This window comes from Miscanthus floridulus, unplaced genomic scaffold, assembly GCF_019320115.1.
Source record: "Miscanthus floridulus cultivar M001 unplaced genomic scaffold, ASM1932011v1 fs_187_3_4, whole genome shotgun sequence".
NCBI lineage: Eukaryota > Viridiplantae > Streptophyta > Magnoliopsida > Poales > Poaceae > Miscanthus > Miscanthus floridulus.
Genome location: NW_027096353.1, coordinates 1 through 18,609, shown reverse-complemented (window position 1 = coordinate 18,609; position 18,609 = coordinate 1). Strand labels below are relative to the sequence as shown.

The 18,609-nt window shown below is 45.3% G+C and overlaps 4 protein-coding genes across 9 annotated transcripts; 2 read left to right on the top strand and 2 right to left on the bottom strand.

The window, feature by feature from the left end:
• Positions 1-914: 914 nt before the first annotated feature.
• LOC136530736 (uncharacterized) lies at positions 915-4,471 on the bottom strand. Its single transcript, XM_066523452.1, has 3 exons — positions 4,168-4,471; positions 2,289-2,369; positions 915-1,536 (listed from the first exon to the last, which is right to left on the bottom strand). The coding sequence occupies exons 1-3, from the start codon at positions 4,327-4,329 to the stop codon at positions 1,171-1,173; spliced, it is 609 nt and encodes a 202-aa protein (XP_066379549.1). The 5' UTR covers positions 4,330-4,471; the 3' UTR covers positions 915-1,170.
• A 238-nt stretch (positions 4,472-4,709) lies between these two features.
• On the top strand, positions 4,710-7,204 carry LOC136530734 (uncharacterized). The gene is made up of 3 exons (XM_066523450.1): positions 4,710-4,941; positions 5,049-5,695; positions 6,780-7,204. Exons 2-3 carry the CDS (start codon positions 5,136-5,138, stop codon positions 6,847-6,849), a joined length of 630 nt encoding a protein of 209 aa, XP_066379547.1. The 5' UTR covers positions 4,710-4,941; positions 5,049-5,135; the 3' UTR covers positions 6,850-7,204.
• A 1,515-nt stretch (positions 7,205-8,719) lies between these two features.
• On the top strand, positions 8,720-10,233 carry LOC136530735 (light-harvesting complex-like protein OHP2, chloroplastic). The gene is made up of 2 exons (XM_066523451.1): positions 8,720-9,518; positions 10,023-10,233. The coding sequence occupies exons 1-2, from the start codon at positions 9,055-9,057 to the stop codon at positions 10,135-10,137; spliced, it is 579 nt and encodes a 192-aa protein (XP_066379548.1). The 5' UTR covers positions 8,720-9,054; the 3' UTR covers positions 10,138-10,233.
• Positions 9,409-16,233, bottom strand: LOC136530733 (putative pentatricopeptide repeat-containing protein At5g09950). 6 transcript variants are annotated; one of them, XM_066523447.1, is made up of 5 exons: positions 12,589-16,233; positions 11,584-11,679; positions 11,243-11,491; positions 10,848-10,905; positions 9,409-9,540 (listed from the first exon to the last, which is right to left on the bottom strand). In XM_066523447.1, the coding sequence occupies exon 1, from the start codon at positions 15,807-15,809 to the stop codon at positions 12,657-12,659; it is 3,153 nt and encodes a 1,050-aa protein (XP_066379544.1). In that variant the 5' UTR covers positions 15,810-16,233; the 3' UTR covers positions 9,409-9,540; positions 10,848-10,905; positions 11,243-11,491; positions 11,584-11,679; positions 12,589-12,656. The 6 variants fall into 6 exon arrangements, with proteins under 6 accessions (XP_066379544.1, XP_066379545.1, XP_066379542.1 ...); XM_066523448.1 differs by lacking the exon at positions 9,409-9,540 and adding an exon at positions 10,608-10,699 and having other exon boundaries at positions 11,058-11,491; XM_066523445.1 differs by lacking the exon at positions 9,409-9,540 and having other exon boundaries at positions 10,621-10,905; positions 11,058-11,278; positions 11,362-11,491.
• Positions 16,234-18,609: the final 2,376 nt, after the last annotated feature.

Here is an 18,609-nt window from a genome sequence, read left to right as displayed (position 1 = left end):
AAGAATGGTAAAAAACGCATGTTGCAAGCCTATGTTTCAAGTGTTTCAGATGTTTCATAGGTATATTGCAAGTGTTTCATGTGGGTGTTGTAAAAGTAGATCGGGATGTTGCATATGTTGCAATATTTGTACACGTGTGTCGCAAGCTTCTGTTCACAATGTTTCATCTGTTTTCAAGACGTATGTTGGAAGTGTGTTTATTTAAAATGTTGCATATGTTTCACACATATGTTGCAAGTGTTTTTATTTGGATTTTACGTATATTTTTGCAATGGTTTCAAGTGTTTGCGTATATTTTTGCAATGTTTTCAAGTGTTTTTGCAAGTGTTTAAGATGCATGTTTCAAGTGTTTCATTTGCCTTCAGACGTATGTTGCATCTAAAAATTTTAAAAGTAGATCCGGTGTTGCATCTCCCTCCTTGCCTTCTGCTTGTCTTGCCTTGGTGTCTCCTTATCCTCCCGACGCCAGCTAGGCATCCGCCGCCTCCTCCCCCTCTTCTCGATGCCGGTGACTATCGGACGGCGCGGGCTCTATGTGGGCGCGTGAAACAACGCGGGAAAAAGACTGCAGGTGCGGTGTCCGGACACCCTATCCGTCCAAATGTCCGGACGCTAGCAAGCTCGAATTCCCTGTCCTTGAATACACACACCGCACTTGACCTCTTCTCTAGGTCATCAGCACAAAACATGTACAGTCCTATAAACACAAAACGAACCGGTATGAACTATTTGTGCACCACTAAAAAACGTTTTGAACCTAGAAATGCAAATCCAAGTTGGTGGACCTCATCGACACAGCCAGACAAGTTGACGGACGAACCATGCATGTTACTCTTTATAAATGTTCTGTTGCCCCGCATTGAGAAGTTTTATCCGAGTTTCAGCAAGTTCAGTCAACTTCCTCTATAAGAATATATCACAACACAATCTGCATTTACATTCATAATATTGAACTCACGAACACATTGTGGGGAATAAAGCATGCCCAACACGTTTCAACTTACAAAATACCAATAACTTAAACAAACCAGAATCACCGGATGTGCAGCTACATTGCTCACATAAGGTGAGAGCTTAGGTGAAAATGTCAACGAAAGGAAGGCCAAAAAAAACACAGACAACACTGGCATGCGAAGCTGTTTGATTGCAGAAACATCTCGCTGCAAATCACTAGTAGAATTCATTCCCGGCGCTGTCTGAAACCATATCCATAGAAGTGTCGTTGGAGCTTGCAGAATTCGTCTCCCTATTTGCCCCTGCTAAGTTTGTTTCTGCATTCCGGCCTCCATTGCCAGCACCTTGAGTGATGTGATAGTTCTGGAGACTCCTGCGCACTGGGCTTGATAAGGCATTAGAGAATATTGTATTCTTTGACTGGTCAGTGATGCTGGGTCTAGGAGCAAACCCAGCTGCTGATTGCCCATACAAACCAGTTCCAGGTGGGACAACTGAATTGGTGAATGGATTTGCAATCTGAGGATGCTGATGTACTCTTGGGGAGACATTTGCATCAGTACCTCCATAGTCTATCTCATGCTGCAAAAGAAACAAGAGTACGTGAACATTATGATTGCTTCACAAATTTAATGAGCGCAAGAAATCTTTACTACCCAATGCAACAGGCATAGTGGTAACTAGGTCCATCTGTAGTTCTTTCTAAAGGCATACTACTTCATAGCAATTACCAAACACTCTAGACACCCTTGTCACGACAATCCATTGCCGAATGAGCTCCTGTACGGTATGATGTGTATCTTGTATGTTCGGAAAACCTAGTCCTCATGGAGGACTGTTTGGATGTGGTAGCTCCTGTACAGTATGAGGTGTATCTTGTATGTTCGGAAAACCTAGTCCTCGTCATGACAATCCATTGCTGAATGTAGCTCCTGAACATATAGGAATATTTAACACACAGGAAAAAAAAAGAAACAGATATGGAACTAAAGGCCTGTTTGGATGTTGTGGCTTTAGAAAACTATGGTATCAAGAAACAGTAGTTATATGAGCCAAAGACTTGCAAAACCGTGATTAAGAAAAAAAGGTCTAAACTGGAGTTCCTAAAACTCATAGTATGGTTTTGACAAAGGTTTGTTGCATCCAAACACACAGAAGTTTGGCAACTCCCTCCCATCCAAACAGGGCCTAAACAGCTACAAAAGCAGATGCATAGGTAAGATTTTGCTTATGTAAATCAAATCAAGTGTGTCTTCTCCACAAAAAGTAAGGCAACTCATAGTCAAAACATGTTCAAGCAAAGTGCAATAGTCTAGGAAGTTTCAAGGTCGGACCTGGATATGAGACATTATTTCAGCTACAGTGAGCCTTGCCTCTTCATCGTGCTTCCTCAAGATCCATTGGTAGAGCTTTTCCTGCAACATTAAGCTTGAATTTAGCAAAGAAATTTCTTTACTCATACTTAGCAATATAAACTCTGAAGCATAAGAATCTCCAAGAAAGATAAATGCTCATGTATGCTGTTTTGAAGCACAGGAATTAATTGTGATAGTAAATCCTGTATGTTTGCCCATAAACTTTTACCTGTAGATATACCTATTATTTTTTTCTCTGAAGACTAAAAGAATAAACCTTCATACTAAACTACTTCAAGTCTCAATGAATACTACAGTGTTGCAATACAAAATTGCATCCCTTGCGGGCAAACTAAATAGATACCCAAGCACCTTCGGAGTCCTACACTGCATAATTTCCTTGTCGTGGATTACCTAATGTCTCTCTTGAAAGACTGTTCAACTATGAAGGACAGGTACACCGACAGTTTGGCAGTATATACACAATAAACACAGAACTAATATTTGAGATTGTTCCAACCGGCATTTTCTTGGGTTATTTGGATTAGTACCATTACAATTCTCAGAACTTTGAGATGTACCATTAAAATTCACCTATTTTGAAACTTGCCATTACAATTCTTCTTCTACCTGATACTTGTCATTTTCTATGTCTTCCGAGTGTCTGGGCCCACTGTCAGGCCGTATACGTGTACACATCTTCCGTACGGACCAAAACACCCCCGGCTGCTTCTCTCCCTCCACTCACTGACGTGTGGGCCCCACACGTCAGATTCTCCTTCACACACCGGCCACTCCTCCCTTAGCTCGACCGATGCCTCTCTCTCTCACACACCAGCCACTCCTCCCTCTCCCTCCAACCACATCGGCGCTCCTCCTCGTTCCCACACCATGGCGGTGCCCTTCCTCCCTCAAACCACGGCGGCACCCCTCCTCCCTTTCACTCCCACCAAGGCGGCGCGGCTTGACCACGGCAGTGAGCGCGGCTCGTCTCGCCCGGCGGCGCACGTGGGGGACGCAGATCCGGCCACCACCTCCTCCCTGGCGGCGGATCCGGCCCCCTCCTCCTCCCCGGCGGTGGAACCGGCCGCCACCTCCTCCTTGGCGGCGGATCCGGCCCCCTCCTCCTCCCCGACAGTGGAACCGGCCGCCACCTCCTCCACGGTGGTGGATCCGGCCCGCTCCACCTCCCCGTCGGCGGAACCGGCCCCAACCTCCTCCCCAGCGGTGGATCCGGCCCGCTCCTCCTCCCCGGTGGTGGATCCGGCCCCCACCTCGTCCCCGGCGGTGGAACCGGCCCCCACCTCGTCCACGGCGGCGGATCCGGCCCCCACCTCCTTCACGGCAGAGGATCTAGCACCCTCCTCCCCGACGGCGAGCGGATCTGGTTGAGGAGGCGAGCAGCATGGATCTGGCGGCGGCAGATCCCAACGGACGAGATCCGACGGCGTGGATGGGCTTGCTGGAGGTTGAAGGAGAATCTAACATGTGGGGCCCACATGTCAGTGAGTGGAGGGAGAGAAGCAACCGGGGGTGTTTTGGTCCATACGGAAGATGTGTACACCTATACCGCCTGACAGTGGGCCCAGACACTTTCAGAATATGTGAATTTTAATGGTTGTTCTATATAAGCTTGTGCGTGCAGAATCCTACACGTCCACTGATGTATGGCTAAATACAACCTCTATACTTGTTTATCTAAAAGATCGAAGAAGGCAAATCAATCAAATTCACGCGCGGGGGGCAATCGAATTCCCTATGCCCCGACCCCCGGCCGACCAACCGGCGGGCGGGCGGACGGAAGAGAAGAAGCAGGAATGGGGGGCGGTAGACAGGAGACAGGGGAGGGTGTACGCACTAAGGCGTGGCGCTCGCCGGCCTGGAAGGAGAGCTTCTGCTGGGCCATGGCCTGCGTGTACAGCTGGGAGAGGGAGTTGGCGGCGCCGCAGAAGGTGGAGTAGAGCGTGCGATCAGCCTCGTCCAGCCGCGGCGCGGCGTCCGTCTTCCTCTTCCGGGCCATCGCCGCCGCCGCCGCCGATGATGATGAAGCCGCGCGAATCGAGGAGGGGAAGAGACTAGAAAGGGTTTGCGGATTGCTTGCGCTTCCAATTGAATTTGCTTCCCCCCTTTTCCCCCTTGTGCTAGTATATCTACTCGAGGCTCCGGTTCGCTTTCGGCTCGGCGGTTCGTGTCGTGGTTTTTTTGGTTCACGCAACGGAGAGAGACGCGGCGGGCCAGCAGGCGAAACGGACCGGGCCGAGCTAAGGACACACCTCTGTGTAGGCCTCACTATGGGCCGGGCTGCAGCCGACAACATACCAGATTTATTGGGCCTTCAACAGCAGAAGACCGGCCCTGAAATAGTGAAATATACTACTACTGCTCGGAAAATCGGGCCATGGTTTGGTTGTTTTCTAAACTTGCTTTGCTGTGTGTGTGTCTCTCTCTCTTCTCTCCGCCCAACGACGCCGCGATCCAGATCCAGGCATCCAGGCCATCCTTCTGCCGCCGCGGACTGCGCCTCTGTTCCTTCTCCAGCGGTCGGGCGTTCCCGTCGTTCTCGATCATCCCCTGGACTGGATCGGAACGGAGATCCTCCAGCCGGACCTGCGGTGATCCCTTCCTTTTCTCGGTAGGCGGCCTCCTTGAACGGATTCCTCGTTTTCTGTAATGCAGATTCTTGAGTCCTCAAATCCGAAGCTTCTACGCGGTGGATATGATGGATCGTTTCCTTTGCAGGATAGTGTAGTGAGCTAGCCAATGGAGAGGTAATTCGTCAGGCTGTTATCAAGTTCCTGGTTCATGGTGCCTGGATGAGCAGTGGAGATGCTACTGGCCGTGGAAGGAGGAGGGTTCTTCTCGTCTTCAGCTTCAGGGTACAGCCATGGCCTCGCCCTCTTGCTGCTCGGGCGGAAAGCTGAGGAGAAGCCCGTCAAGGTCTCGCCGTGGAACCAGTACCGGCTAGTCGACCGGGAGACGGAGCAGGTGTACCACCTGCCCTCCGCCGCCAAGGACCAGGCGCCTGGGAAATGTGCTCCCTTCGTCTGCTTCGGATGCACGGCGAATGGCCTCGAGGTGGCGTCTCCTCCCAAAGCGGCGTCCAGCAGTGCGCTCGGTGTCGGTACCTCGCAGGAAGAAGCATCTTGTTCAGCAAACAAGACGTTGACCACTAGTGGTTCCATCGGTGGCAGTGAGAGACGAGGCTGTCTTAAGAGCAACTCCAAAAGGGATTCTTTGGAGCACCGTATAGTGGTCAGCGAGGGTGAAGAACCACGCGAGTCTATGGAAGAGGTGCAGACCTTGAGATCTAGCGTGGAACGGAGGAAAGTTCAGTGGACAGATACATGTGGAAAGGAGCTTTTTGAGATAAGGGAGTTTGAAACAAGGTATGGTCCAAAAATCCTATATTTCCTTGCATGCCATTGTGCCCTGGAAAATATATCGTGTTCGTGGTTATTTAGTCAGAACGTCCTATTGTCAATTATCATACATGAACGATGCACATTTCTATCTTCTTCTATCAATGAATCCAAATTTCAAAATAAGAGCTATAAAAAGCACAACATCAACTCAAATTTTTTTGGTACTTTTATACCATCTACTAGTAACCATCTTGTGAGGTAATTGATCTTCAAATTTTAAGTAACAAAGATACCACAAAGTTCGAGTGTTCCGTCTTAATGAGTAGTCTCCACCTAAAAGGCTAAAACTTAACGCCTTCTTCCTTGGATCCAAATCTCCTCTAAAGCCCTATGTACATACTTTTAAAAGTAAAGACAGTTCCGCATACTAAAATTTAACATATGCTTATCAAATGTTCTATATTGTGAACATGTTAAAATGCATGGGGTTTACACTAGTTTATAGCTCATTGAAGAAGCAGTGCACCTGCACCATTAAATGATGCAAATATGTGTGTAGTCTGGCTTGGTGCTGAATCCTCGTTACTACTAAGGTCCTGTAGAGCTTCTGGCGGCTCTAGCTCCAGCTCTTCCGTGCACTATAGCGACGAGCCATTTTCATCTCTCCTCTCAAAATGAATTAGGAGCCAGTGAAGCCACTATGTTTAGCTTCACCGGCTCCGGCTCCTCCGCGCACTATAGCAAGGAGCTGAAGCCATTTGGAGCCGTGCCAAACGGGGCTAAATGTTAACAGTGTGAAGAATAGTTGTATTTTTGTTTGATTTGCATTCATTACGTTGTAAGAGGAGCATTTCCAACAATACTACCCAAAACAAACTACCTACTTGTCTGTTTGGGTAGCCACCCATTTTGATAGTACCCATATTTTGTTGTTGTCTCCAGCAATACTACCTAAAACAGGCCACCCAAACTCATCCTCTCTCGTGTTCTTCTTGTTATAGACGAACTCATGCGCCGGCGCGAGATGGAGCTGGAGTTCTTGTGTTCTACTAGTGCTTTGTTACACATGTATACTATATTCTGATTGCTGCTTTTTGTATCTTGGCAGCGACGAGGGCCTGTCAGATGATGATGCAGAAAATGAAGGTTTCCGGAAATGTGAGTGTGTGATTCAGTAGATTTCATGTCTGCACAACAAGCCTGACAGAACATCTCCTCATGGTAAGCCTATGTCCTGCTGGGAAGGATATGCCGCACCAGTGACTTCTTTGCAACTGAAATGATCGATGACAGTCGAAACAAAGCAAACAGTGATGAGTCGATATTGTGCTAGATTATTTGTTGGTTCAATGCTTAACTAGTCTGCTCGGCAGGGTTATAGTTTCGATGCCCACCTGTACAATATCAAGATCTCCTTTCTTTCTTTTGTCATATTTTGTTTTTTCTGGTTTTTCATTGTGTTTTCACGCCCGCTGTACCATATGAGGCTGCCCTGTTACTTCTGCCTGGGATGTTGGATCCCTGACTTCATGCTGTTCCCTTCTGTTCTGCTCCTGACGTGTTGAGTGATTGCTTGTTGACATTTTCGTCCAAATTGGTAAAATTCATTCTTCGTTGCATAAGAGTGACATATGAGGGCCATTTGATTGTTTAACTCTCAGGTGGACTGTGTTTTGATGTGGATTTGTCTTTCTGCCCCGATAATATCTATGAGACATTGCTTTTCCACGGTTCAGTAATGTCTTCTCTGAGAAAATGTACTACTATATTGGTTGCTAAATTAGTACAATTCTGAATCTTATACCTTTGACAAGTTTTAATACTATAATGTAGTAGCAAACATGTCCAGTGTGTTGTAAAGGAATGCACAATTTGTTATGTGGTCACTTGAATGACTTGAGGCTTAGAGAGTTATGCAATAATCATATTATTTCTTCAATATGTCCTGAGATCGGACTCCATACCTAGTCATCTGTTCCAATGCACTCCATACTATGGCTACATACATGTTTTTCTAAGTTCGGGTCATGGACAGGACACAAAGATGCGAAGGTATGTGGAAAATAAAGAAAAAACGGTGATGTTCTAACTTAGAGGATGTTTCTTAAACCTAGACCTAAGGGTTACAGCCATTTTGGGATGTTTCTTAAACCTAGACCTTTCTAAATTCGTTCCTGCAAGAAGCTAAACCCAAGACCAAAGGCTATACTAGACCTCCTGTGACCACTAGGTTGCTAGTATCTTAGGCAAAGTGTCAACTACAAGTTTACAAATCACGTCGAGCAATACAATTTTCATATAGAATTTGTTTTCCGGCTTGATTTGAAAAGGTTATGGTTTTTTAAAACATGAGAGACCACCTAACATATGGTCCCAGTGCCATATCAGCAAAAAAACAACCAAGAAACCACTTTGAAATGTACAAGGAGGGTATCTTATCTGCTTTTGAAAGTTATACGGTGTATATGTTGTCTGATATTAGAGTCTCGGAGTGCTTTTCAAATTCAGCAACACATTCAAGAATAAAATAGACTTTGAAATGGTCGAGGAGAGTATTTATCTGGTTTTGAAAATCATAAGGTGTGTATGTTGTACGATATTGAAGTTTAATAGTAATTTTCAAATTCAGTGACACGTCCAAGGAATAAAAAAAAACTCAACTCTAATTTTATATATACGTTGCAAATAACACTGTGCCAATTCTTAGGTAATTTTCTATACAGAATAGATGTTATGGCTTAGAATAATCGACCAGAATTCATACAAAATGGTGTATTCTTTTCTTTCACGAAAGCAAGGAGCTGTCATTCACGGATAAAGATTTATACAAATATAGTTGTGTATATTGTCAAACCAATACCAGCTGAATAATCGTATATAGGAAAACTCAATTTGTCAAACAATCGCTGATTTTTTTCATATTGATAATCAGCCTGTTCATTTGTGGTTTCAGTCAGGGTTTATCAGTCAGTTAACAGTGCTTTTCTCTCGCAACAGACCAATACCAATCGGACTTATCAACCCAGCGAATGGCCGAATAATTATAAAACAAAAGCGGTACTACAGGGAGCCCAAGTGACAGACAGGGACAATCGCAGCAGGTCAGCACCAGAATGTCTGAAGGTGCTGCGCCCATGTTGAGTCCCTGCAAACCTCACAAACTTTCTGTTAGGAGACAACACGCCCGATGTTGAGTTCCTGGGCCCTCTGTTCGCCGACGGAAACTTGGCACCACACGCTCTTATCCACAGCGAGAGCGTGGGTGTGTGTCCAGACCTCCTCCACGCGTTCCTTCCCCTCGTCTCCTCCCTGTTCTGTTCATACCCTCCCAAGAAACAAGAGAGCCAGGCCAGCGCTTGCCGCAAAGCTCAAGCGCCGCAGCAATGTCTCTGGCCCCGTCCATCCCTTCTATCAAGGTGAAGGTGGGGGCCGTCTCGGTCGCACCCCCGCACCGCGCATGCCGGTCCTTCGCGGTGATCAGGAGCTCCAAGGCGGAGGGGCCCATTCGGAGACCTGCGGCGCCTCCGCTGTCGCCACCACCATCGATGCCACCCAAGACGCCGGCTCTGTCCACTCCTCCCACCCTGTCGCAGCCTCCGACGCCCGTGAAGCCCGCTGCTCCACCCACGTCGCCGCAGCCGACACCACCGTCTCCTGAGCCGAAGCCAGCTGAGGCCACAGCCCCGGCGGCAGCGCTGCAGAGGCCGGTGGCTGGGGCTGTGACGCTGGAATACCAGAGGAAGGTGGCCAAGGACCTGCAGGAGTACTTCAAGAAGAAGAAGCTGGAGGAGGCCGACCAGGGCCCGTTCTTTGGGTTCTTGCCCAAGAATGAGATTTCCAACGGAAGGTACGCTTGCCCCTGCAAGATGCTATCAAATTTGTGAACCAGAAGTTCTACAAAAAAAAAAAAAATGTGAACCAGAAAGCTTTTTGAACTATCCAATATGGTTGGTGAGATTTTTCCTGGTACCTTCAAATATTTGAAGGTTTTTGAGTCAGGGACATTTCTTGACCTAATAAACTAAACTGCAAATTGATCTAGCCTGAGCATTACAGAGAGCTTTCTCTTTAGCAATCAATATATCGATCAAACATCAGACTTGAGATTGATTAATCAGTTGAGAACTGACATGTTTCCAATCCATTTGGAACAAGGCCTAGTGAAGTTACCAAAAACTATCATGTCCCTTTCATGCTACTCAATTTACTCATGTAAGGTTCTAAGTAAATATGAGTCTACAATAAGCATGCTAAAAAATGCAAAATGGGTAGATGTAAAGATTCACCACATTGTTGAATAACCAGGTAGCTTGTCTCTATGCGCTAATCCACCTTGCTACAAATCTTGCAGGTGGGCCATGTTTGGATTTGCAGTAGGGATGCTAACAGAGTACGCAACAGGCTCGGATTTTGTTCAGCAAATGAAGATCCTTCTCTCCAATTTTGGAATTGTGGACTTGGATTAATGGCGGACTTGGTGTTTTCGTTATGTATAAGTCTTTTAAGTGTAATGTACTTACTTGATATGGCATATAGAAAATTTTATCTTGCACGTTGTTTAACTTCATTTGTGTTGTCCTTTTTGGATACACAATAGTACCAATTTCCAGTTTTCTTCTATTAGCTACCTGGATTACACGAGAGGACAACAATGTAGGATTTACTGAGTTACCGTGTGGGCAAAAAGGTTTATCTCTAATAATAATGTACAATTACAAGTTGCCAAATGCCAATAATAGTATATGCTTTCAGACAAATAACAGCGTATGCAGCGGCGGATCTAGGAAATATTTCAGGGGGGGCTGAACAACACTGCTGTTCGATCTTAAGTTTCAGCCCCCTACACTATAGAACTTTACCTAAAAATTCATAGGGACTTCACAGGAGGTTCCACTGTTCCGGTATGGGTAGGGGGGGGCTTGAGCCCCCCCCCCCCCCACCCCCCACCGTTGGATCCACCCCTGAGCGTATGTAGATTGGCATTGCTACATTATGATGTGAATATGCCATTGTTCTATCCTGGTTCATCTAGCATTAAGCAATAGGATCACAAGTCAAAAGGAGATGCTTTAATTGGAACACTAAAAAAGGTGCAGTTTCAAAAGGTAACACCCTCCACGCAGAAGTTATGCATGATGGCATTAATCAGCATTGCGGTGCAGAGATGGAGAATTACACGAAAAGTGATTGATTTGATAAAGTTCTTCATCAAGCTCTGCAATTGCTTTTTCCTCCTGTCATTGCACAAAGAATATTGATGTTAAAAGTGAAACATAGGAAACTACGTTGTCGACAAAGTTATTCCAAATAACCAAAAGATGCAATGTTTTATTTCAGACATTTACTAAAACATGATAACGCGAACAATGTTTTTTTAAGGTCTTACCTTCTCATGAGCCGAGAAGGGCAGGCCTGGTGTAGTGGTGAGAGCTGTCTCACTGAGTCACCAGGTCATGGGTTCGAAGCAGCCTCTCCGCAGATTTTGCGGGGGGAAGGCTTGCCTCGGTTTTTCCCTTCCCCAGACCCCACTCATGTGGGAGCCTCCGGCACTGGGTCTGCCCTTTTTTTTACCTTCTCATGAGCCGAACGCTTCAAAATTTCAAGCATCTGGTCAACAGAGACACCAGCATGTCTAGACTGTAGACAGCACATGAAATAATTACTACTAGTGGCCAAGAACTAGATCCAACCTTCATGGACCGCTTCTCTTCCAAAGCAGCACGAATGTCCATATCCTGCTTTGAATCCATTGCTCTATTTTCCATCTCTTTCATTGCATCACCCTCCTCAGCATCCCTTTTCCTCTTTTCTGTCTGCTGCCTGAATAAAAGAATATTCATCATGGTGATAAAATTGAAGATTATATGCATGGAATCGAATTTGTCCTTCGAATAAGCCCCAAAATCACTTACCTCGTCCTGTTCACGCCAAGGTTCAAAATTGCGACTAGCCCCCGATTCCACTGTGCACTTGAAGTAAAACCTAAATATTTGTATTCCCAAGTATGTCTGTGTCCAAATTTAGGGAACAGCATTAGCATGGGTTAGCATACAATCAGTAATCAAAACACACACTAGTTGATACGGATATGAATTTCCACAGTTCCAAGATAGGCAACCAAATATAATGATGCCTATGGTTGTAAACTTCCACAGTAATCAAAACACACATTATGCCAGACCATAAAATGATGAAAAATAAATTCAAACCATGGTTGTAAATTCAAAAGCACAAAGATGCCTATGAAAAAGCTATTATGCCTAGCTAAATGAAGAGATGCAAGCGCTAAACACAAAGAACTGATCAGCCTGTTCGCTCGTTGGTTTCAGCCAGGGCTTATCAGCCAGCCAACAGTGTTTTCCTCTCACAACAAACCAGCACCAATCAGGCTTATCAGCCCAGAAACCAACCAGCGAACAGGCTCGATGTCTCCATCAACACTGCACAACCTAGAAGAGCAGACAGAGCACATGTAGAGATAAGGAGTGAACATGAACACATATCATGCATGCAAAGTGGTGGCTCAGGAATAATATTAATACATTCTGGACTTATTCATGTAGTCATGACGAACAAAAGTTGCTAGGTTGGGGCGTTGGGCAGCCCATGTACTGTCATGAAAACATAACACCTATAAATCAGCAAGCCAAATTATTAAATTCAATTTTAATGTTAGATGCTAAAGGTGTAAGCTTCGAATATTTGACAGATGCAATGATTTCTTTACAAATTCCACTTCCACGGGATAAGGGAAAATGGAATAATAGTTGCCAGGTGTTAGTTATTGAATGGTAAATTCATGTCTGAAGAGAAACTCTAACAGTAATTTTGTTTGAATATATATATTTGACTTACCACTGGGTACGCCCTTTTTATATATATTTGACTTAAATAAGAGAAAGGTAAGAAACTTGTACCTAGCATCTGGCAATGTGGTATGACCTGAAAGGTTAGGAACTGGTACTGAACCAACCTTTCAAATCAGTTACCAATAATCTCCACAAGAACACTTCCCATCTTTGAAATGATGAAATCGGATAGAATCCCTTAAAATGATTTGCCGGCTAATCATCTGAGAAATGTATCTAAAGGCTATGTGACAATCTCCGCAAACCCGAAGGTTCTTCATTATTCTTATTGGGCCACTTGAGGAACGAGTCAGAACAAAGGCAACGGCTAGCTTCTCACTGTGATAGCTCAACAGCTCCTCTTTGTTTTCTTCTTCAAGATCATACAAAGCATACTCTGTCAGGGGAACATAACCGGCATTTCTTATATTCTGTATCAAAAAATTCAGCTTTTCGTATATTTCTTTGGTGTTTGGATGTGATCTGTCGCCAGCGATGAAAGTATGAACTCCATCATTTAGGGTTGCCCAACTGCGACCAGCCTCCTTTTTCACTGTTGCTTGCCTCATTGCAGCTCGGGCTTTGGCTGTATCTTCCCACATTCCTGTAGCTGCATGAAAGTTAGATGCCAGAACATAGTTTACAGGATTTTGAGGCTCTATTTCCAAAAGCACCCTTGAAGCTTCTCTCCCCAGATCAATCTTAGACCCGTCTTTTGACTGTCGGCAAGCAACTAAAACAGTCCTCCATATGAGAGCGTTAGGTTTCATTGGCATTCTTTGTATGTACTCCTTTATCTTGTCAATCTTACCAGCTCGACCGAGAAGGTCTATGACACAGGAATAATGTTCAATCTGAGGTAGTATACCATGATCCGGCATCATTTCAAAGTATTCTAAACCTCTTTCCACCAATCCAGCATGACTGCATGCAGATAGGACGCTGACAAAAGTGACATGGTCTGGACTTTCTCTGCTGCGCAGCATTTCCTCAAATATCTCAAGGGCTTTCCTTCCAAGACCATGTCTTGCATAACCAGAAATCATAGAATTCCATGAAAATTCATTTCTCTGAGTCATGGAATTGAAAAGCTTAGAGGCATAATCCACCCTACCACACTTGGAGTACATATCAACAAGAGCACTCTCAACCACGACATCTGATTCCAAGTGCGACCTAATACCAAAAGCGTGCATCTCCATTCCAAGCTCCAATGCTGCCACAGAAGCACATGCATTTAGTATAATGGAGAAAGTGCAACAATCCATTATTTGGCCACTGTGTAGCATAAGCCATACACAATCCATAGCCTCCTGTAGATGGCCATTGTAGATGTAACCTGAAATCATAGAATTCCAGGAGACGGCATCCCTTCTGCCAGACATGTTAGAAAACAGATGCTCGCAGGAATCCATATCTCCTGATTTTGCATAGCATGATATGAGTGCATTATCTACCACATTGTCATCCATAACTCCATGCTTCAGCACTGCAGCATGAACCTGCTTCCCCAATTCAAGAACGGACAATGGAGATAAAGCAGCAAGTAAGTTTACAAATGTTACTTTATTTGGGATCAAACCACCCCTCATCATATTGTTGAAAACTTCGACAGTTTCAGAAATAGGTGCTTGTGAACTGGCCATGACACCCATCATAGAGTTCCAAGAAACTTCATCATGTTCCGCCATAGAGTTGAAAACCTTCCAGTAATCTGGCATAGCTCCACATTCTCCATACATTTTAACCAGTACATTTGAAACAGAAGTATCTAAATCTAGACCCCACTTGACAGCATCACAATGCACTTGCTGACCTGCAGTTAAAAGTTTCAAACCTGCGCATGAACTCAAGCAACTGATTACTGCAAAGTTTGATGGGCTTATGCAACTTTGTCTCATAAGACAGTAATGCATAACTGCTTCTTCACAGTTGCCATTCTGATCAAGAGCTGAGATGATGGTGTTCCAGGAAATCCTATCCGTTGCTTCCATTAGCTGAAAAATTTTAGAGGCACTATCGATGGCACCACATTTGGCATACATATTAACCAGTCCATTACTAACAGCAATTTTCAGATCAGTAAGCCCAGTTCTAAGCATATGCCCATGGACTTCCTTACCTTTCCTCAGCCCTTCTTCAGATATAGAATATTCAGCTATGGCACTGAGCAACACAACATATGTATCTGCGTTAACAACAACAGTATTCCTTGTCCCCACGAAAATCTTTACTGCTTCTTCACTGCAGTGTTGCCTGACCAACCCAACTATCAAACCATTTAAGGTAACTGCATTCTTCTCTTTCAAACTGAGAAAGATGTCCTTAGCTTCATCAATCAAGCCATGTCTCGCAAAAGCGCTAACCAGAGCACTACCCACGTAGAGGTCACTAGAACAGCCAGATTTGAGCACCCTCACGAATACTTGGTCAAGCACAGCCGAGCTGCCTGATGACAGAGATGTGGCAGTGATCAAACTGCCAAACGTATGCTCTGTCGGGCGCAGCTGAATCCTGGAATCATCTCGCTGCATATCCATGAACAGAGTCAATGTTGAAACCACATCACCTTTCTTAGCATAAACAGACATTAATGCGTTCCATGTGATCAAGTCCCTGATCGGCATGCCATCAAACACCCGCTGTGCTAGGATCGGCGGACCAACAGTGCAGCTACCATACATTGAGATCAGGGCATTGCACACAGTGGTGTTTGACGCATATTCCGTCTTTGACAGCAGCCCATGGACCTGGATCGCGAAGCCCAGACGGTCGGGTCCTCCATCCTGGCACGCCCGGAGCAGCGTCCCGAAGGTGAAGGACGTGGGCCTGCACCCGGGCTCCACCTCCCGCAGCATGGCGCGGAACACCCGGAAGGCCTCTTCGGCGATGCCCTGCAGCACGTACCCGGAGAGGAGGCAGGTCCAGGAGACGGCGTTCCGCTCGGGCATTTCGTCGAACACCAGGCTCGCGGCAGCCAGGCGCGCGCCCTTGGCGTAGGAGTTGACGAGATGGTTGGATAAGAAGAGGTCATGATTGAGCCCCCGCTTGATGAGCTCGACGTGGAGGTTTTCCGGAGAGTTACCGTCGCCGCGGCGGCGGAGCAGGAGGACGAGATCGGCGTGAGGGCGCGGCGGTGGAGGTGAGGGCGGCGAGCGAGGAGGCGGGAGGCGGTGAGCGAGGAGGTCGCGGAGTGGGACGGGGGGAAGGAGGCCTCTAGGTGGCGGTGGGGAAGCGGAGGCGGAGTGGAGAGTGAGGTGAGGTAATGGCGGGAGCTTCCGGAGGTGCATGGGTGTTGAGAAGGAAGAGGTTACCGGTATCGCACTCGCACTCGCACTCGCACTAGCACTATTGCCGAAATACGTGAAACGGTGAAGGTGAAAGCTCGCTTTGATATAATTTTTTTTTGGAACATCCGATTTTGCAAGGTATCTCCCTCCCAACCAACCGATCCAACAGCTATGTCCAAATTGGCATTTATTTGGAGTGCGAGTAGTTATTAATTAAGATAAAAAAACAGAAATGCTGCGGTGAGGACGATGAGGACGTGTATTCGTGCGGACGCGTCAGTTCGCGGGCTGCAACACCAGCTTAACAGCTCAATAGTCGTAGCCTTTCATCCACTCGCCTCTAATTATAGCATGTTGTCTTCATTCTCTAAAAAAAATCACCGTACCTCGAGCGGACGCGCTCCACCGCTCTGCCTCTATTCTCCACGGTGGCTGGGGTCCCAAGGGCTAACATCTCCAACGTGCCTAAGCGCGGCTGCCCATCTTCCTCCCTCTCCATCACACCTCCCGGACGCCTGCCTTCGTCCCTCTCCACCGTGCCTCCACCCCGCCGCGGCCTTCTCCAGCTCGTCGGTCGCCTCATGCTTCAAATGTTTCACAAGCCCATGTATTCTTTTTAGACATATTGCAAGCCTATGTTTTAAATGTTTCAGTTGTTTCAGATGTATGTCTTAAATATTTCGTACGGATGTTGCAAAAGTAAATCAAGATGTTGGGATATACTTCACACTTATGTTTCAAATATTTCATACGTATGTTGCGATCGTCTGTTACCAATGTTTCATTTGTTTTTCAGACGTATGTTGCAAGTGCGTTTATCTGGATATTGCATATGTTTCACACATATGTTGCAAGTGTTTTATCTGGACGTTGCGTAATATTTGAATGATTTTCAAGTGTTTTCAAGTGTTTTTGCAAGTGTTTCAGACGCATGTTTCAAGTGTTTCATCTGTCTTCTTTTGTATGTTGCAAGTGTTGCATCTGAATGTTTCAAAAGTAGATCGGGGTGTTGCACATGTGATGCGTGTGAGAAGCGGGAGGGGGCGCGAGCGGTCCCCGCGCTTGGTCTGGCGGCACGGGCGACGTCCAGGGCGGCGCGAACCCGTTGCTGGGGCGCTCGCTCGCAAGTCTGGCGCTGCTGGGTCTCGCTCGCTTGCTGCGCAAGCGCCGTCCGATGCAAGCGCCCCTGATCGGACGCTAGGAAGTCCGTTAACAAAAGATTGTAAGTAGTTTGTTTTTTTTTTCAAATTACATTACGTTTTATGTGAGTTACACGTAGCCTCAAACAAACACATATGTCTTTCTATATTCTACTCCATCCGTTCCTAAATAACTGTCATTTTTATTTTTCATGCCATAAATTTGACTAGATTTATAGAAAAAAATGTGCAACGTTTATATCTCCAAATAAAGTTACTATAAAAATAAATTTAACGATTTATCTAATGATATAATTATGTACCATAAATATTAGTATTTTTATATAAAATTATATCAAAGTTATTTTTCGGAAAATGAGAACGATGGTTATTTAGGGATGGATGGAGCATGACTATGAGCACGTAGGATCATAAAAACTAGATTAACGTATCTTGAGCTTAACAGAATTATCGTGGAAGATTGAGTAGTATGGACAGTATGATGAAGGATGTGTGTAGCGTACGTCTCACTTGAGGATGAACCATAAGAAACAAACGATAGAAATGTTCCTTGCTTTAGAGATAGCAGAGATTACCATGCGACTGGAAGGCTCAATGCTAAGGGCATGTACAACCTACTGTAATCCACGCACAGACAACTAAATAGAAGGCTCATACAATGGATTGTCTATTTAATTGTCTACAAATTTTTTAATACTTGCATATAGTCACGATCAAGTATGAATATGATCCTTGTACAATAGTGTGTTGCTAGCTCATAAAAAAACAAATCAAGCATAATTAAGTTAAATATGATTATAATATTTTTTAGACTAGTAATCTGGCAACATGATCAAATACAGTAAATATTAATATATACTAAAGGTTATACACAACAAAATATATAACCAATATTCAAGGTGTAACATATGTTTTATCACTTCTAGAATATAGTCTGATCAAGGAACCTAAATAAATTTGAATCATGATTTTTGGATTTGATTTCGATTTTAAATGGATTTTGTAAGGTTGAGCCGATTTGCACATTCTTTAGACAAGGGAAGAAGCTAGGGCACCTTTAGCGGAGAGTCGATGCAACAAAGAAAAAGGATGGCCACATCAGTTTTGGATGAGTCGATTTCTGAGCTTAGTGGGTCCCATGCACAAATAAATAAAACTATTGCAGCTGTTACTTTCTGTTGCTAAATAAAAAACAAGTTCCTACTTGGGTTTGTCCGTCCTCTCTCTCACAAGAAGTCACGAGCGGTCCTGCTTTCTTAATTTATTCGTTTTCTAACCAGTGAGGAGTCGACTCAGGTAGACAAATCGGTTCCTTCTCTCTTCTTGGATGAGTCGTCTACTCCAGTGGTGATGGGTCGGTTGAGCGGCTCCACGTCAGACGATGAGTCGACCACCGGAGAAGCCCTATGAGTTTTTTGCGGTCGTAGCATGCACACGGGATCAACGCTGGCAGGCCGATTTTTGGGAGCACGGGCCGGAGCCGTTGACTCGTGAGACGTGCCTCGGCTGTTGCGCGTGAAGGGGCTTTTTACAAATGTTATGCCATACAAATGACTCATTAAACAGCGTTATACGTGCCCTAAGGAATACACAGGTTGGATTTAGGATGTATGATGGACCTAGTGGTGACTGGTGACCTC

Coding starts and splice junctions, on each gene's coding strand:
- LOC136530736 (XM_066523452.1), bottom strand. CDS start 4,329: ATGGCCCGGAAGAGGAAGACGGACGCCGCGCCGCGGCTGGACGAGGCT. Junction 2,370..4,167: donor CCGGCGAGCGCCACGCCTTA/GTGCGTACACCC, acceptor TTAATGTTGCAG/GAAAAGCTCTACCAATGGAT. Junction 1,537..2,288: donor AAATAATGTCTCATATCCAG/GTCCGACCTTGA, acceptor TTTCTTTTGCAG/CATGAGATAGACTATGGAGG.
- LOC136530734 (XM_066523450.1), top strand. CDS start 5,136: ATGCTACTGGCCGTGGAAGGAGGAGGGTTCTTCTCGTCTTCAGCTTCA. Junction 5,696..6,779: donor ATAAGGGAGTTTGAAACAAG/GTATGGTCCAAA, acceptor GTATCTTGGCAG/CGACGAGGGCCTGTCAGATG.
- LOC136530735 (XM_066523451.1), top strand. CDS start 9,055: ATGTCTCTGGCCCCGTCCATCCCTTCTATCAAGGTGAAGGTGGGGGCC. Junction 9,519..10,022: donor AATGAGATTTCCAACGGAAG/GTACGCTTGCCC, acceptor CAAATCTTGCAG/GTGGGCCATGTTTGGATTTG.
- LOC136530733 (XM_066523447.1), bottom strand. CDS start 15,809: ATGCACCTCCGGAAGCTCCCGCCATTACCTCACCTCACTCTCCACTCC.